Source organism: Athalia rosae, chromosome 2 (genome assembly GCF_917208135.1).
Source record: "Athalia rosae chromosome 2, iyAthRosa1.1, whole genome shotgun sequence".
In the NCBI taxonomy this organism is placed as follows: domain Eukaryota; kingdom Metazoa; phylum Arthropoda; class Insecta; order Hymenoptera; family Athaliidae; genus Athalia; species Athalia rosae.
Genome location: NC_064027.1, coordinates 16,088,680 through 16,103,604, shown reverse-complemented (window position 1 = coordinate 16,103,604; position 14,925 = coordinate 16,088,680). Strand labels below are relative to the sequence as shown.

General features: G+C 33.9%; 3 protein-coding genes across 12 annotated transcripts; 1 reads left to right on the top strand and 2 right to left on the bottom strand.

The window, feature by feature from the left end:
• Positions 1-525: 525 nt before the first annotated feature.
• On the bottom strand, positions 526-2,557 carry LOC105692125 (isocitrate dehydrogenase [NAD] subunit gamma, mitochondrial). Its single transcript, XM_012411133.4, has one exon. The coding sequence runs from the start codon at positions 2,354-2,356 to the stop codon at positions 1,199-1,201; it is 1,158 nt and encodes a 385-aa protein (XP_012266556.1). The 5' UTR covers positions 2,357-2,557; the 3' UTR covers positions 526-1,198.
• Positions 2,558-2,901: 344 nt separating this feature from the next.
• LOC105692120 lies at positions 2,902-13,004 on the bottom strand. Of its 10 annotated transcripts, none has more exons than XM_020855844.2 (13): positions 12,857-13,004; positions 10,599-10,759; positions 8,460-8,533; positions 7,683-7,792; positions 7,375-7,589; positions 7,185-7,293; positions 6,059-6,138; positions 5,651-5,714; positions 5,515-5,590; positions 5,032-5,256; positions 4,023-4,128; positions 3,704-3,932; positions 2,902-3,613 (listed from the first exon to the last, which is right to left on the bottom strand). In XM_020855844.2, exons 2-13 carry the CDS (start codon positions 10,739-10,741, stop codon positions 3,476-3,478), a joined length of 1,569 nt encoding a protein of 522 aa, XP_020711503.2. In that variant the 5' UTR covers positions 10,742-10,759; positions 12,857-13,004; the 3' UTR covers positions 2,902-3,475. The 10 variants fall into 10 exon arrangements, with proteins under 10 accessions (XP_020711503.2, XP_020711502.2, XP_048505757.1 ...); XM_020855843.2 differs by lacking the exon at positions 12,857-13,004 and adding an exon at positions 11,168-12,816; XM_048649800.1 differs by lacking the exon at positions 12,857-13,004 and adding an exon at positions 11,168-12,812 and having other exon boundaries at positions 5,122-5,256.
• Positions 13,005-13,149: 145 nt separating this feature from the next.
• Positions 13,150-14,854, top strand: LOC105692020 (protein OPI10 homolog). The gene is made up of 3 exons (XM_012410890.3): positions 13,150-13,667; positions 13,929-14,058; positions 14,190-14,854. Exons 1-3 carry the CDS (start codon positions 13,638-13,640, stop codon positions 14,618-14,620), a joined length of 591 nt encoding a protein of 196 aa, XP_012266313.1. The 5' UTR covers positions 13,150-13,637; the 3' UTR covers positions 14,621-14,854.
• Positions 14,855-14,925: the final 71 nt, after the last annotated feature.

The following is a 14,925-nucleotide window of genomic DNA, read 5'->3' as shown; positions in this document are numbered from 1 at the left end:
CTCATTCCTATAATTATCTTTTGCAATTAAAAGTAACTCGTAGTATATTGCGAGAGCTCGACTCTACATCGAAGCGACAAATACAATTTGTTTCGTCTTGTGATTGATTTCTCTATTTGAACAATATATTACACCTATGATTTGACGGATGACTGCGATTTACAGCTCAATGCTGTGGCTCGTTTCACTTACTTTCGTGATTTATACGGTGTTCGAAATTAAGAATTTTTTCCAACAGCTGCCGCATTGCGACACGAAGAATTCCATCATTTTTATCAGCTAACTCGTGAACCTAAAATCACTGTAATGTATTTAGTGATAACATTCATTCTTTGGATAATGTAATTATCAGGATGAAAGATCATTTCTAGAATAAAGATTTGATACAAGCTCATTTATTTTCCAAAAAATTCCCAAATGTTTTAACAATTTTTCCAAATCGTTTTCGAAATTACGATTTTTTCTCTGGCCTTTTATTTACGGAACGCCCGATCTTGATAATGGATCACAAATTGGTTTTTACGATTGAAAATAGAAAGCACCTCTTTATTTAAAATAAAATTATACAATAAACAGCGTATCTGTAATTCAGCTACAAACGGATCATTAAAAAGTTTCTACTTCTTTAAATTTACATAAGAACATACAATGAATGAGTATTCGTACTATTCCAATGAGACTTATCACTCTAATCTGAGCATATTAGCCTGCACTGGATAAAAGATCTATTACAATTGCATCATTGTATGTGGTTCATAGCTGGCAGATAGCAAGGTCTTTATAATAATGGGTAAAGATCTGAACTCCACAAGTGTGTAAGCTTGGTTGCCACATTCATTTCTTATTGAAATAACTGTCCCTAATTCTGCGAAGGAAGATTTATTTTTGGACAAACGAAGTTCACTTTGACAGTGATAACAGAGACAAGAATAATCTCACATAATACCACGTGATTGATCTAATTAGAGTATGAATAAATACGTAAATATTTTGTGCTTGTAGTCTAGATAAAATAATTTTGTACACACCTAAAGTGTAAGCGACTTATGTTCAATAATAATACTCTCACAGCATAACAGTCATGATTTACTAGAGATACGTGTTATGGATTATTATAAATAATAAAGTCGAATTTACACTACTATGAAACATCGTAAAATTACATCACGGAGGTCGATCGATCGCAGTTAATAAAAATTTAATGCACCCCTTGTTTAATATGCTTCATAATGGATTCCACAACTTCGGAGCTGGACGCAGTGCCTCCAAGATCACGAGTATGAATTCCTGCATTTATCGTCTTATTTATAGCTGATTGTATAATACTAGCGTGTTGCCTGTGGCCTAAATGCCTGAGCATATCAACTGCAGCATTCAACATGGCGATTGGGTTGGCAACATTCTTTCCAGCTATTGAACTTCCAGTATTTCGAGTACCAGGTTCAAAGATAGCATACTGATCACCGTAATTTTTTCCAGCTAACAAACCAGCTCCTCCCAATAACCCACAGACTACATTCGACACAATGCTACCATACAAATTTGTCGTCAGAATAATATCAAACTGATGTGGATTGGAAACTAGCTGCATGCAGGTGTTATCGATAATCATGTCGTTGTGCTGTATCTCTGGATAATTTTTAGCCATTTGTCTAGCCGTCTCTAAAAACAACCCGTCCGAAAGTTTCATGATATTGGCTTTATGGACAGTGGTGACCTTCTTTCTTCCATGTCGCTTGGCGTACTCAAAAGCATATTTGGCTACACGCTCTGAGTTTGATTTTGTTATAACTTTCATACTTTCAACAACACCCGAAACGCTCTGGTGCTCCAACATTGCATATTCTCCTTCAGTATTTTGCCTGACTATCACAATATCCATGTCCTTTTGTCTGGAAGCAACACCCTCGTAGGACAAGCAATGCAGCACGCTTATGTAGAGATCTAGCTCGTTCCTCAAGGCAACATTACGAGAGGGAACACCTGAATCCATCATACGTGTTTCTATATTTCCTTTCAATGCTACGCCATTTCTGCGTATTGTCGTAATTGCGTATTCAAGGTCATCATTATTTTCAGACATCGGATCGATGTCAACGTCCTCAAAATCAACTGGGACACCTGCATAGCGAAATACTTCCTTTACATAACCCATCAACTCTGGTCCAATACCGGCGCCTGGAAGCAAAGTAACGGTATGTCGTCCACCGTAGTGAGCTTTAGGTATGTTTGGGACCTTCCTAACGATTGGAGATTTGTGCTGAATGTCAAACATGGACATTGTACTCGAAGCGCGGTGCAGTTGGGGTAAAAGCTGTGGCGTTCGAACATGTTTGAATATGTATCGAGCAGCCATCTTTACCAAAATAAAATTATTTCCACTTTTAATTGTATCTGAAGTGTAACTAAACTACTTCAGGACATCTATTAGTAGGCACTAACGCGACCACCACACATACTGATTTCCAATTGCTATTTATAAGCATCAACCAGCACCTCTTTTCATTCAATGCGAACCTAACACCAGAGACGGAACTCGGTACCGAGCTAGTACGTTCCAGTCTACGGCTCGGATGAAATTGTTGCAGCCTTCGCCATCTTTCGAATAGCTTACCGAGCTGTAATTCAAATCATGATAGAACTTCGTTGATAAGATCAGTAAGCCCATTTGCAGTAATTGCCAGCATCTCCATGGCAAGCAATCTGATATGCTGTTTCCACAAGATGTAAGAAGGATCAACGTGATTGCACACTGAAATGTACTGCACAATTAAAATTGACTGTATCCAAAGGGCATATGGAATACCGAAAGTAGACCATAAAGCGGATGGATGAGTATCGACCAAATGGGTGAGGCATGTCTGTTCTGGGATCGCAATAGATGTTTTAGACACGATAGTGTATGTTTTTAATAGAGTTTAATAATATAAATTGTTCCGATTGTGATAACAATACAGAATCTTACAATTCCGATATATACGTGTATAAATTGAATAGAGTACTCGTAAAGTAGTACATCAGTTAGTGTTTAAGATTGTCATATCTTGCTATAATTTGTTATACAAATAAAGGCATGAGAGGCAAAAATTAAATACAAAATAATAATACTTTGCTATATTTTATTTAAAAAAAAAGAAAGAAATACGTGATTAAAAAAGAAAAAAATTATTGAAAGGTAAATGTTGAGCCGCCAATGTTTAAATAAAAGTCTGAGCATTTGAACGCGATTTTGTTATCTACGATTGCCAAATAGGTAGTTAAAATGTTATTTTAATCAAAATCATCTTCACTTTTCATTAACCTGCTCTCAGTTTGAAATTCTACAGTCGTTAGAATAACTAATGATATATACACATAATCAATCCTCAACCAGTTACCAAAATTACAAAAATTGTCAAGTTAAGTTACTGTAAAAATAGGTTTCAACGAAAAAAAAAAAATAAATTAGTTGATGAATTGAAGAGCTATATAAAAATTAAAGACGTTGAATTTCTTGTATCGCATGCTGCAAAGCATCAGCAATAGTTTGAAATACAGGTACACCTTCGCGAGTCGCATAGTCTGATAAATACATTCTTCCTCGATTATAATCCTTAATAGCTTGCTGAGTTAGCTGAAACACAGGAAATCAATGTATCACGCGTGATGAGCATTCGTGATAAGAGTGAGAGTGAAGTATATTGGATATATCAATGGAGTATACCTTCTCTCCAGAGATTATACAATCGTCAGGAAGACTCTGAATGCATAAAACAAGTTTTGAGCTGAGTCCTATTAAATGAGCTGCCAATGCCATTATAGCTATACCCCTCGAATGCTGGGGGACTATTAGTAAAATTATACGTGATGCTTTCATATGTTGTAATTCCTGAGATAATATCCTCACATCGTATTCATTTAAATCTGCTTTATACACAGATAAACCCATTGTTCTAAACACACAACAAAGTACTTGATTAACTTTTACTCAATCTTCAAGTTTTCGATTTGCTGAAGTGGTGTTATTTCATTAGAATACTTACTTAATTAATGGTGCAGCTGATGAGTTCAACCAAAATATATCCGTTCCAGTTACACCAATAAATATGTCTCGAGTTTCCAACTCTGGTATTAAAGCATTTGACCAGCCTGTAAACAGAGTTTATTCGTATTAGTTATTGGTTTTCTAAATATAGTATTGCACATTCAACAAAATGAACCGTCACAAATCGAGTAGCCCTTACCAGATTTGTTTCCCTCACTATATTTATAATAATTGCTGTTCATTCTCTACGTGTCCAATTTCTTTTTTGTTTGTATATATCAAGCAATGCAAGATTCAAAAAAATAAAATGAATTTATACTATAGAAGAATCAAATTTTCACAGCGATAAGAATTCCAATTTGAATTTCATGTAGCCACAAGACCAGTCAAGTGACTAATTATTGTGACAATTTAAAATTTTGCAATTTGTTAATAGCAATGGTTTAATGAAGCTTGTGTGAACCAAGGCAAACTATACAATTTACTCCTCGTACTCCAAAAGCTCCGATATTGCAGGTACACGAAACCCGCAATCAAGTAAAATTTGTGTACTGATATGCACATCCGTTGTGATCTTTGACATTGCATAGAAGCAAAACTAACAAGTAAGTTTTTCTCCACCACAAAAAGATACATAAAGCATTTTTCCTCATACACACAATCACATCAGACATTAAGGCTGAACTATAGAAAAAGATATGAAATACTTGGAACTGTTTCTCAACTGGGCTTTGATTTTGTAAGAACAAAGGATTCAATTTTGCAAATTTGAATACGACTATGATGAATTCTCGCTTTTGTACTGACGCTCAATGAAAAACTCTATGACCATGTTTAGACCGTAGGATGGAGAGGCATCAAAATGATTGGATCATTTATAGTGGAATATTTCGACTCTGAAATACAATTGTAATAGGACGAAACTCAACTAATACAAATTCAATTAATCCAGCTCATCGCTTAAATGAAGGTTACCAGTTAGCAGAAAATTGTTCAAGTAAAAATACCTATGAAGATATTAAAAGGGTGAATGAAAGCTCTATGGAGAAACTTTGAAGCCTTCTTATATAAAATACTCCAAATTGAAGGTATCTCACTTTCACTGGCAACGCTGTTATTTTTTAATTTCCAAGCCCATTCAGCGGCAACCGCACAGAATTGTTCAAAATTTATTTGATATTCGGCTGGGTCATCTTTCGCCGAAAAATTCTCTATTAATGTCTCATATACATCTGCAATGTTGAAATTAGCAATTAGTTGAGTTTATTGACGAAATCAGATGACGAATTTTTTAAAAGAATCTAGTGAATAATTTCAACTATTTACTTCGAAGCTGAAGTTTTTTCAAACTTGCAAAAGCTCTATTACAGTTATAAGAAATATTGATATGTAAAAAAATCGCAAAATTCTTTGCAATATGCAAAATGAAAATAAGCAGTTATAACGTTTGTAACTTTATCTTACAATGTGCCTAAAAATAGGTATATTACCTGAATTGTGTATAGCATTGAGCGAATCTGTAACTGATACATTACACTTTGTAGTAGATTGTAATGCAATCCATGCCTGAAAATCATTGGCCATATTATAATACCAACCGACTATCAAGTAAAGACGTATACTTACTTCACCCAAGCTTACTGTTCCAGTATTATTAACATCCATAGACCTAAATATCTCATTCAACTTTCTGAAAAATAATATTATGTTCATCAAAAAATTACTACCTCACTAAATTAGCAGGGAAATTATTCACTTTTTAAAAAGATAACTCGATGAATTCTATTTTTGTTTTTGTCATTTTCTCTAGTAATTTTTGCAAAACAGTATGTACAGCGCGAAATCAAATCATTCTTTAAAAAGCACACCGACACAAGCGGAGGTAATGACAAGATTCAAAAAAGAAAATTTAATTCTGTTCGATGTTGCAAAACACAAAAAAGAAAAGAAAAAAAACAACCTATTTGATAACCCCGAAAGAAATTTGACTGAATTTGAAACTTGTCAGATTCCACGTGTGTGATTGATACATACATAAGATCAGTTCCCAATCGAAGTGGCCTAATTCCATCTTCGACATTTAAGTCCTGTACATTAATAGCATCACGGAGTATCTGTAACGATAGTAATTGCGCTGAGTTATTCCTGCAACCCCAGGTGAAATACAGCACGTTATCATAAAAATAGAGCTGAACTTGGACTACGTATGTAGATGAGACCAGTGTAAAGAAATGGAATCTGAAGGAATAAAGTACCACTCGGCTAAGGTCTTAAACCCCCAAGCGGATTTTGATGATCAGTTAATAGTTTCTTGCAATTTGCCGATAGTATTCTTTCAAGCTGCTTGTGCTACACTCCCTAAAAAATTTTTGGACTTATTACGCACTATTAATTGTGTTTAGCCTGAAACAACTGAGTACGCGATAAATTTAGTTACATTTGTATTCGGAAGACCCGGAGATTTGAAAAATATACGGCCATTTACAGTAAAATGAGTTTCTAATGTTGGGTAACTTCTTTGAACTTGACTTGGAATATTTGATACCTATTGCATTCAGACACAAAGCATTTGGCAACGACTAACTTAATTGAAGCAATTGCATTCACTCACCCATAATCAACATTCTTAACATTTTATCAAAAAATACGCGTGAGAATACGAGGGGATGTGTGCTAAAATCCCTGGCAAGATTGTATACTTTGGATGCAGGATTCGTCATCGCCTCCGAGAGTGAAATAATGTGAAGCTCCGTCGAACTTATGAATTCAAATCAAAGACACAGGGTTTTTTCTCTTCTTAACTACTAGTTTGCCAGGATGATTTTAACAGTTCAACTTCAGGGATGTGCAGTTCAGCAGGCATTTTTTGCAACCAACAAGCTTTGGAGTTATCCCGTAAGCACCAAACATAATTTATTCAAAAAAATTTCAATTATTAAACAGTCTAGACATGGCCAATAAATTTGTGTGAAACTTATAGAAAGCCCTGATTAATATTTGTACACTCAAGTGATGATGCTTATAATCATCAGTTTGAAATGTCGCACCATCAAAAAGCTTTTGTTGATGTGATTGGTTTATATACTCATCCCACTTGTTATATAGATACAAGTTTTATGACTTATGACACAAAAATATAGGTATGGGCATAAATAGTTACCTTAGAAGTACAATTGAGAGCAGTAGAAATATTCTCAAATATTGGGATTCCCTGCCGTTCCACGAGGTTCTGAAGTACTAATAGCCCATTCATCAAGTCGTAATATTCTCTGAAATCAGATTAAAATTCGGTGTAAAGATAGACCAAATTTTTTTTCCTTCATCTTAATAATGTAAATGAATATACTCACTGCATCGAAACATTTTCTCCAAGAATGCTTTGACCAGGTCGATAAGGATATATAACAAGTATTAAGGAATTACTCCGTGTAGCTGCCAATTGAGCTGCTTCTATAATACCTGCAGTGTTACGTGTCTGGTTGTCTATAACGAATAGCAAAACTCTTGCTGTCTGTTTAGCTTCATATTCTTGAGCTATGAGTTCTGGACCCCACTGTGAAACTTGCTGGAAAAATGGTTGTATACTTCGATTACTAACCAGGTCTAGATCTGGTCTAGACATAGCATCATCGACTAAGAACAATAATCCGCAACTTACAGGGTTGTAATATGTGATTCCAAGTCTCTGAAGAGTTGGTATTGCCACGTCTGACCTCCAAGTCGTCGGGTTACAAGATCCACCCAAAAATACCTCATATGCCATTCTCTCTAAGAAAACACAGCTGAGGTTAATATTAACATAACAATAAAGTAGATTGTTGATACCGATGAGAAAACAACTTTTTTCAGGCAATTACACAAATTTGAATATTTTGCCTGCACTCAAATTATAGCTGTGTCAAAGTTCATTATTATTTATTTTATTTGTTTTTTTTTTTTGTTTGGGATTTAAGTTTTAACTGAAATATCATTTAATGACAGAAGCAATGGAATTTAATTACATGTATCGAGCGACGCAAACTAGCATTTTCTATGAAAACAGTAGGTTGAATTAATTGGTTGCATTAAAAATGCATCCTTTTATTAGATCTTGATCATCGGTTAACTGCATGAATGGCTACAAGCGTGACGTTTTCATTATTTGAATAGTAATTTCTAGGTACAGTAGTTGTTCATTACATTACAATTGAGTGGTTTAAAATTATCATAAAGTATATAAATCGGCAATCAGAATAAAAATTGTTTACAGGAGGTCTAAAGAAACTAATCCTTTTTTTCTTTTAATCTAGAACATAGTGTAAGGGTCATATTCACCAATAATCTGAAAAAGCATGTGTGTAAGAAATATTAACCTTGGCCCTAACGTAATATTATTAATGATATTTCAATATAGCTTTTTCCTTTGTTTTAATGGGGCACTAGCATTGTTACTCACTTGAATTGGTTTTAAAATTAGTATCCTTTCCATCACAATACACTGAAAGATTGGCGCTCATAGGAACAGTTACTCTGTAAGGTAAGAAATAGTTGTTAGCAATGTGGTAAGCTGTTTAATAATGGCATTAAGCTATTGCTTATTCATTAATAACTTTCAACAAGTAACAGTTGGTAAACAATATCTTTATATTGCTTATGGCGTATTTAAATGAAGTAATTGCTATTTTATTTCATTCTATTTGTTCATTGACCGTTTTCATAATCATTGTTGATATAAGATTCTGTCACATTATGGTGAATTCAGATGCACATTGCCATTGTGTATAGCCTTTTCATGTACTCATAATTACTGTGTCTACTTGCATTCTTCTACTGTTGGTGTCCAGTATTTCCTATTCCATTATTCGAACGCATGAAACTAGTTCACAATTAGTTAATAATATTCACATTGGAATTTAAATTTAAAATGACTGAACTGTAGAAATTTGTTGAAACAGAATAATGGTGAGAACATTACATCGTTACATCAACCCCATTTCCGTGTATACAGTAATATACAAGCAAGCAGAAACAGTATGTAAAGGTGCTCAGAGAATTTTTCAGCTTTTCAGCATAACAACAACTGTAGTCAATTAATGAGACAAAAGTCCTTTGAGCTTTCAAGCAAAGGTTACATGCAATAAAATGTTCATTACTTAAACGAAAGTAGCATTGAGTTTAGATAAGCTGTAACTGGAACCTATATGTACGTTGTTATGAGGCTAATTGCGCAGCACAGTTTATCTCGTGTTACTACCAAATTTTAGCAAAAATACAAACATATCACAGAATAGTGAACTTGAATACCTGTGCATTGAAAGAAATTGTTATTTACCAGCAGAACCAAAAAGTCCTTTTCTACTTTTATGAATGATTCTTTGGCGTTATTGTCAATATTCTGCCTGTAGAGTTCAAGATTATCTTGTTATTTATTAAATAAGTAAGCATGTGAAAGTATGACAACCAATTTTAATCAACCTACATCGCAAAACTAAAAATTAATAAATTAGCACTCAATAATTTGTAAGTTAGATAATTTGTTTCAATTAATTGAGTTGCTATGCTATCAGCTCCACATCTAATCAATGATGCATTGTTAAATCAATATTACAGTTATCCGCAGGTGTACCAAGTGTACACTATGAGCATTTTCAATTCTGCTATTAATTAATTCCAGGAGTAGAAATACTTTCGATTCTCGTCATGACTTTTCAACATTTCGATCAGATTTTGCGTTCCATTTTTATTATTTCAAAATAAGTGATGACGTCATCAATGCTCACAGCTCAATAATGAACCAGCAAATTTGATAAGAACGTAGATGATCAATACATATTATCTGAGATAGTCATACTTCCACCATAGTGTATAACAAACAATTCATACGACTCATTCGACAAAAAAAGATAATGATTTTTTCTAGTGTTTATGCATCAACTAATATTCATGACTCAATTGATCTATGATTTGATCATTGCTCATCGAATCAATTGGTGTTCCAATTGGTTTTAGCATTTAAAGGGTTCATGTATATGAAAACGTAGTACTCAATAGCTCGCCATGACTGGAAGCCTTAATTTTTAAAGTTACTTTTTTCAAGTATTATAAACGTACTTCCAAATGTCAAATCCTTTTTCAATGAAAAACAGCACACCACGTTTCAACATCATTAACATATATGAGTATCCTTGTAACAGTTATGTTCATTTATAATAGATCTTTAAATACTCTTCCCTGAAACAAACAAAGTTTGCTTGGTAGTATCAGTCTGTTTATCGAGCCATTTTATAAGATACATCAGAAGAATTTTTGAAAATCTCATGCAAACAGTGATATCACTTCAAAAATATGAAAACTACAAATACTGTAACTCTGATGGATCAATATTAAAAAAAAAGTTGAAAAAGAAAAATAAGAAACTGAGGCATTTCGTTATTGTGGCATTTCTCTAAATTCAATTATAAGTTAAATGATACATTATTCATAGACAAGACAAGTGAATCAATGTTTCAGTCATATTATGATTCTGACATTCAATTTTTTTGTAAGGCAAACGACAATGTATCGGTTCATTTCAGCCAAATTGATACTTACTTACCCTCGTTCGCATAAGCGCTCAAGTTCTGTGACAAATATGCAAAATTCTCCAAACATCATACAAGTGACAGAACTTATTTTACAACATTTTTCAGCGCAATGCAGCATCTCGTGCAGCTGCGACTGAATTGGGACCAACAGCATCACGTAAGTGTAAATTACCTGGAACAGAAAATACAAGTAAACGAATGTCATACATTCTACTCATGTTTCTACCATGACAATCTAAACTAGCAGAACCATGTGTTGATAATTGAATTAATACCAGAATTCACCATTCTACCGACCTACTTCATTGTTTTGAACTAATCCACAGCGATGGTCTTATACATTGAAATAATCTAGGTAAAATCAGACTGACTTTGCGTGCAATCTGATAGTTCTAACAAATATCAAAATTTCTTGAGACAAAATGCACTCACAGAAATTATATCAAGTTTTAGATGTGTACTGATTGAGATGTATCAAATGAGTGTGAGATTGTTTGATGATAAAATGAACAGTGGATAGCCACAGGATGAAAACTTCAGAAGAATAACCAATAGTAATTAGTGATATACGAAAACTAACCTTGGTAATGTATCATCAATAAACGTCCACTCATATAGAAAATATGTGGCAGCTGTCATCAGAAACGTAACAAATGACGACTGCATTTGATGTAATTGTATTCCAATTTATAAATTAAAAACAAACGGTCACAACAATTGCTTTGGGAAATCGTATTAAAAACAATCTCACTGCACAGTGGTAGTGGTATTGGTCATACTTATTTATACACTGTTATATTTAAAGTAAAATATCGAGTCGTTAGATACTGCCAGATTAATGAACTGTATATTTGTATTAGACTACTATCCGATATCAATGAACGTTGATTATTGTTAAAATACAAATTGTAACGCAGTACACTAGGTCCAATATCACCGTATGTCCTAAGATTTTCACTTTCCAGTAAATAAATGTTATTAATGAAAGTACCAGAAGTTGGCGCTACCGTAAAACGTCGTGCATGGCAAGGTTGACATGTTTAAATATAAATGCGTCTGCTGCTTTCAGTAGGATTGATTAAATATATAACTGCATATGGTTTTAATGTTGATATAATGTAGAAAATCGAATTTATCCTCAGAAAATAAACTAAATAATACGAAAATCTAATATTCACGGTAATATGTAATCGGATTTCCTTAGTGGATTCCAACTTAAGAATGACGTAAACCTCCAACAATGAACCGTGATGTCACACATCGAAGTTCACACAAGCTGTGTGCGTAGTAAAAGAGAACGTGAATGGTTTTTGATCAAATATGGTATGAGAGTTGAATTGAAATCGAAACTGAACTGAAGTTAATTACTGCACATCATCTATATCACTAGTATGAACCGTAAATCACATTATATTTCAAATATCTCCCGTAATTTTACAATTTCGATACTATCACCAGTGAAATAGTTTGAACAAATCGATGGCGTTCTCCAATAAAAATTAGAAGATATTCTGACTGTGTATAGGTGTGTTAACGAATACTTTCAACTCTACGTCAGGATTAATTTCTTCCCACGCGATTATTCGTTTTATTATTATACGCTATACGCGAATCGAGTTTTGATTATGTTATACGTAATATTTCCCCTCATGCGTTACAAAACATTTGAATAAATTACGCACGTTATATTATTATATTTTACACCATCATGTGTGTTTAATGTAATGTCATAACTATATGATATTCGATTATTTAAATAAGTTGTCAACACACTCAAAACACTGCCCACGCTAAAGAAAGTAGCGGATTGAACCCACCATTTGATAATTTAATTCTTTAGCACCTTTGTACCTGAAAATACCAGTTTTCAATGAACAAAAAAACAAATCACGTATCAAATACGCGTCTTTTATTCTTCACGGTTAATTATTTTGCCATCATGACCAAAATTAATTATTTCCAAACTCCAATATTGACCAATCAGATACCTGAGCTGTTCTAGTACCGTATTTCATTGGCCGATATCTTTGACATCTTGCGTCCCATCCATCTCGCATTTACTAAACCCCACATGAGTTCTACATGACAATGATGCGGCGTATAATAAAACGTTACGTTACTTTCAGTAAGAGATTAAGGGTGAACAACGGAGACTTTAATATGAAATCTTTATTCAACCAAATGGAGATAAAAAAAAAAATAATTTAGTCATTCTTTCCTGCAGAAAAATGGTCTACAACTCCACGCAATTACTATAATTATTTTTTACCTTCGAAGGTTCGAATTAAATGTTATGGAAGGCTCATACTGCCGTTGATGGTGATTCTTAATTCTGTTTGGCTAATGAGATGGCGAAGCACGTCATCTTTCCTATCAGGAAATTACGTGCCTACCCTCGTCATTGATACAAGATTCAAAATGCCTGAACTGCGGTGACCCAATGTTATTTCTTTAATAAACTATCCTTGATTAATCTCAAGAGAATATGTAATTACGTAAATTCAAAGAAGAATGAATAGTGGTGAACAGTTTATATTCCGGAAATATGGAATGTATTGATCAATTTCTGGGAAGAAGTATGAGATCATGGAACTCTGCAGTTCATATCTGGAATTATTATAACAATAATTTAACGCCTAAAATTACTAAAAAAACAATTCTCACGGTCACCTTTCTTACCGACAATAATCAACTCTTTTTAGTTAGTTCACGATGTAAACTAGAGATGCAGCTAGGCGTTTCAGCGACTATCGCGGTCAGACCGTCACCAAGTGTATACAGAGTCGATGATAATTATTTATGTTTTTCATTGGCCCCAGCGGCTAAATCTGACTTGAGATTGGCTAAACATTCTGCAGACATTGTCTGGAATTATCAATCCATTGTATGTATGTACGCGTTGGAGCAAAGTTGGAATTGACCGGTCCGATCAACGTCGTACGTACACACGAGTAGATAGGAGTTTGTTGCAGACGGTGATACCGTGTGTTATAAAATATTGTCTGAATGGTTTCCATGGTTCTGCCTAATTTGCGTGATAAAGAATAACTATGTTCGGCTTAATCGTGTCTGGACGTTTGGTAAGTAATTTGATAAGATCAGAATTCAATATCCAGTCAATGATCCCTTCTGTATTGAAGTGTGATAATTTTTGACAGTTGATCCAATCACAAATTGTAATACTAAAGCAAATGAGAAGAAATAACACCCGGATTTTCTAGTTAAAATGTCAGTTGAGACATCTTTTACCTGGTTTAGAGACAAGGATGCTCAATCACTAAATTATTAATGACTTGTAGATTGCCAATCTAAAAGAACAGTTTTGTTGGTTCATCTTTCAGGTTCAAACAGATTTCCAGCAAGTAGGTGAAACCCAGTATATCATCACTATTCCTGATGCTGACAATGTAAATCATATTGTAGTTTTTCTCACTGGTACGGTACCATTTCCTGAAGGACTCGGAGGCGCTGGTAAAAAAAAAAACATAATAATTTCATTACATTAGGCAAAATTTATCGCTGTCAATATGCAAAATGGAAGGTATTTTGAAGTCAAACATGTCCGATTTCAGCATTATAATTAATTGAAATCCACTTTTCAGTATACTTCAGTTGGCCGGATCCCAATGCACCTCCTAATTGGCAGAACCTTGGCTTTGTGTCGAATACAAAACCATCAGCAATCTTCAAAATTTCCAACTTAAAGAAGAATCATGAGTTTGAAAATATAAATCAAACAGTGTTTGGCGTTGAAAAAATTTCCCACAATGCTCAGATTGGTATATCAGTGGAGCCGCTTAGTGTTATTGAACTGCAAACCGCTGCTGTTGTAGAAGAACAAAATAACACATTTACCTCGTTCAGTCAGAAGATGTTATCACATTTCTTTAACTACGTATCAAGTTTCTCTGTTACGCAGCAACAAATGTTACCAAACCCAACTGAAAACTTTATACCACTGTCCATAATGCAAAATTGGTATACTACATTTTTAAGAAGAATGGAGCAAAATCCGAATTTCTGGAAAGCATAATCGAAATGAAGCCTGCTACCAACGTTTATACAATAAACTTTGCATTTCTCAAAGAACCAAACATTGTCTGTTTGAGCAAACGTTTGGTTACAACACCGATCTGTGGTATAGATTCGACGATTATTATTCATTTGCAAATAGTATTCCAGTTGATGGAGTATTGCAGATGAGCTGATGTGTACTGCCTTATACAACCAGTTTTAAAAAAAAAAATAAATGTATGTAAATATTTAATTTTCCTCCCCTGTTAGTTAAAGAAAAAAAACAATTTTTCACACCCTGAATTAGTTATGATATTATTTATC

What these genes read in the sequence shown, in the direction of transcription:
- LOC105692125 (XM_012411133.4), bottom strand. Translation starts at nt 2,356, where the DNA reads ATGGCTGCTCGATACATATTCAAACATGTTCGAACGCCACAGCTTTTA.
- LOC105692120 (XM_020855844.2), bottom strand. Translation starts at nt 10,741, where the DNA reads ATGCTGTTGGTCCCAATTCAGTCGCAGCTGCACGAGATGCTGCATTGC. An exon ending in GAATCACATATTACAACCCT is followed by an intron (nt 7,590 to 7,682) that starts GTAAGTTGCGGA and finishes CCATTTTTCCAG; the next exon opens with CAAGTTTCACAGTGGGGTCC. An exon ending in GTATAATCTCTGGAGAGAAG is followed by an intron (nt 3,614 to 3,703) that starts GTATACTCCATT and finishes CCTGTGTTTCAG; the next exon opens with CTAACTCAGCAAGCTATTAA.
- LOC105692020 (XM_012410890.3), top strand. Translation starts at nt 13,638, where the DNA reads ATGTTCGGCTTAATCGTGTCTGGACGTTTG. An exon ending in TAATCGTGTCTGGACGTTTG is followed by an intron (nt 13,668 to 13,928) that starts GTAAGTAATTTG and finishes TTCATCTTTCAG; the next exon opens with GTTCAAACAGATTTCCAGCA. An exon ending in TGAAGGACTCGGAGGCGCTG is followed by an intron (nt 14,059 to 14,189) that starts GTAAAAAAAAAA and finishes TCCACTTTTCAG; the next exon opens with TATACTTCAGTTGGCCGGAT.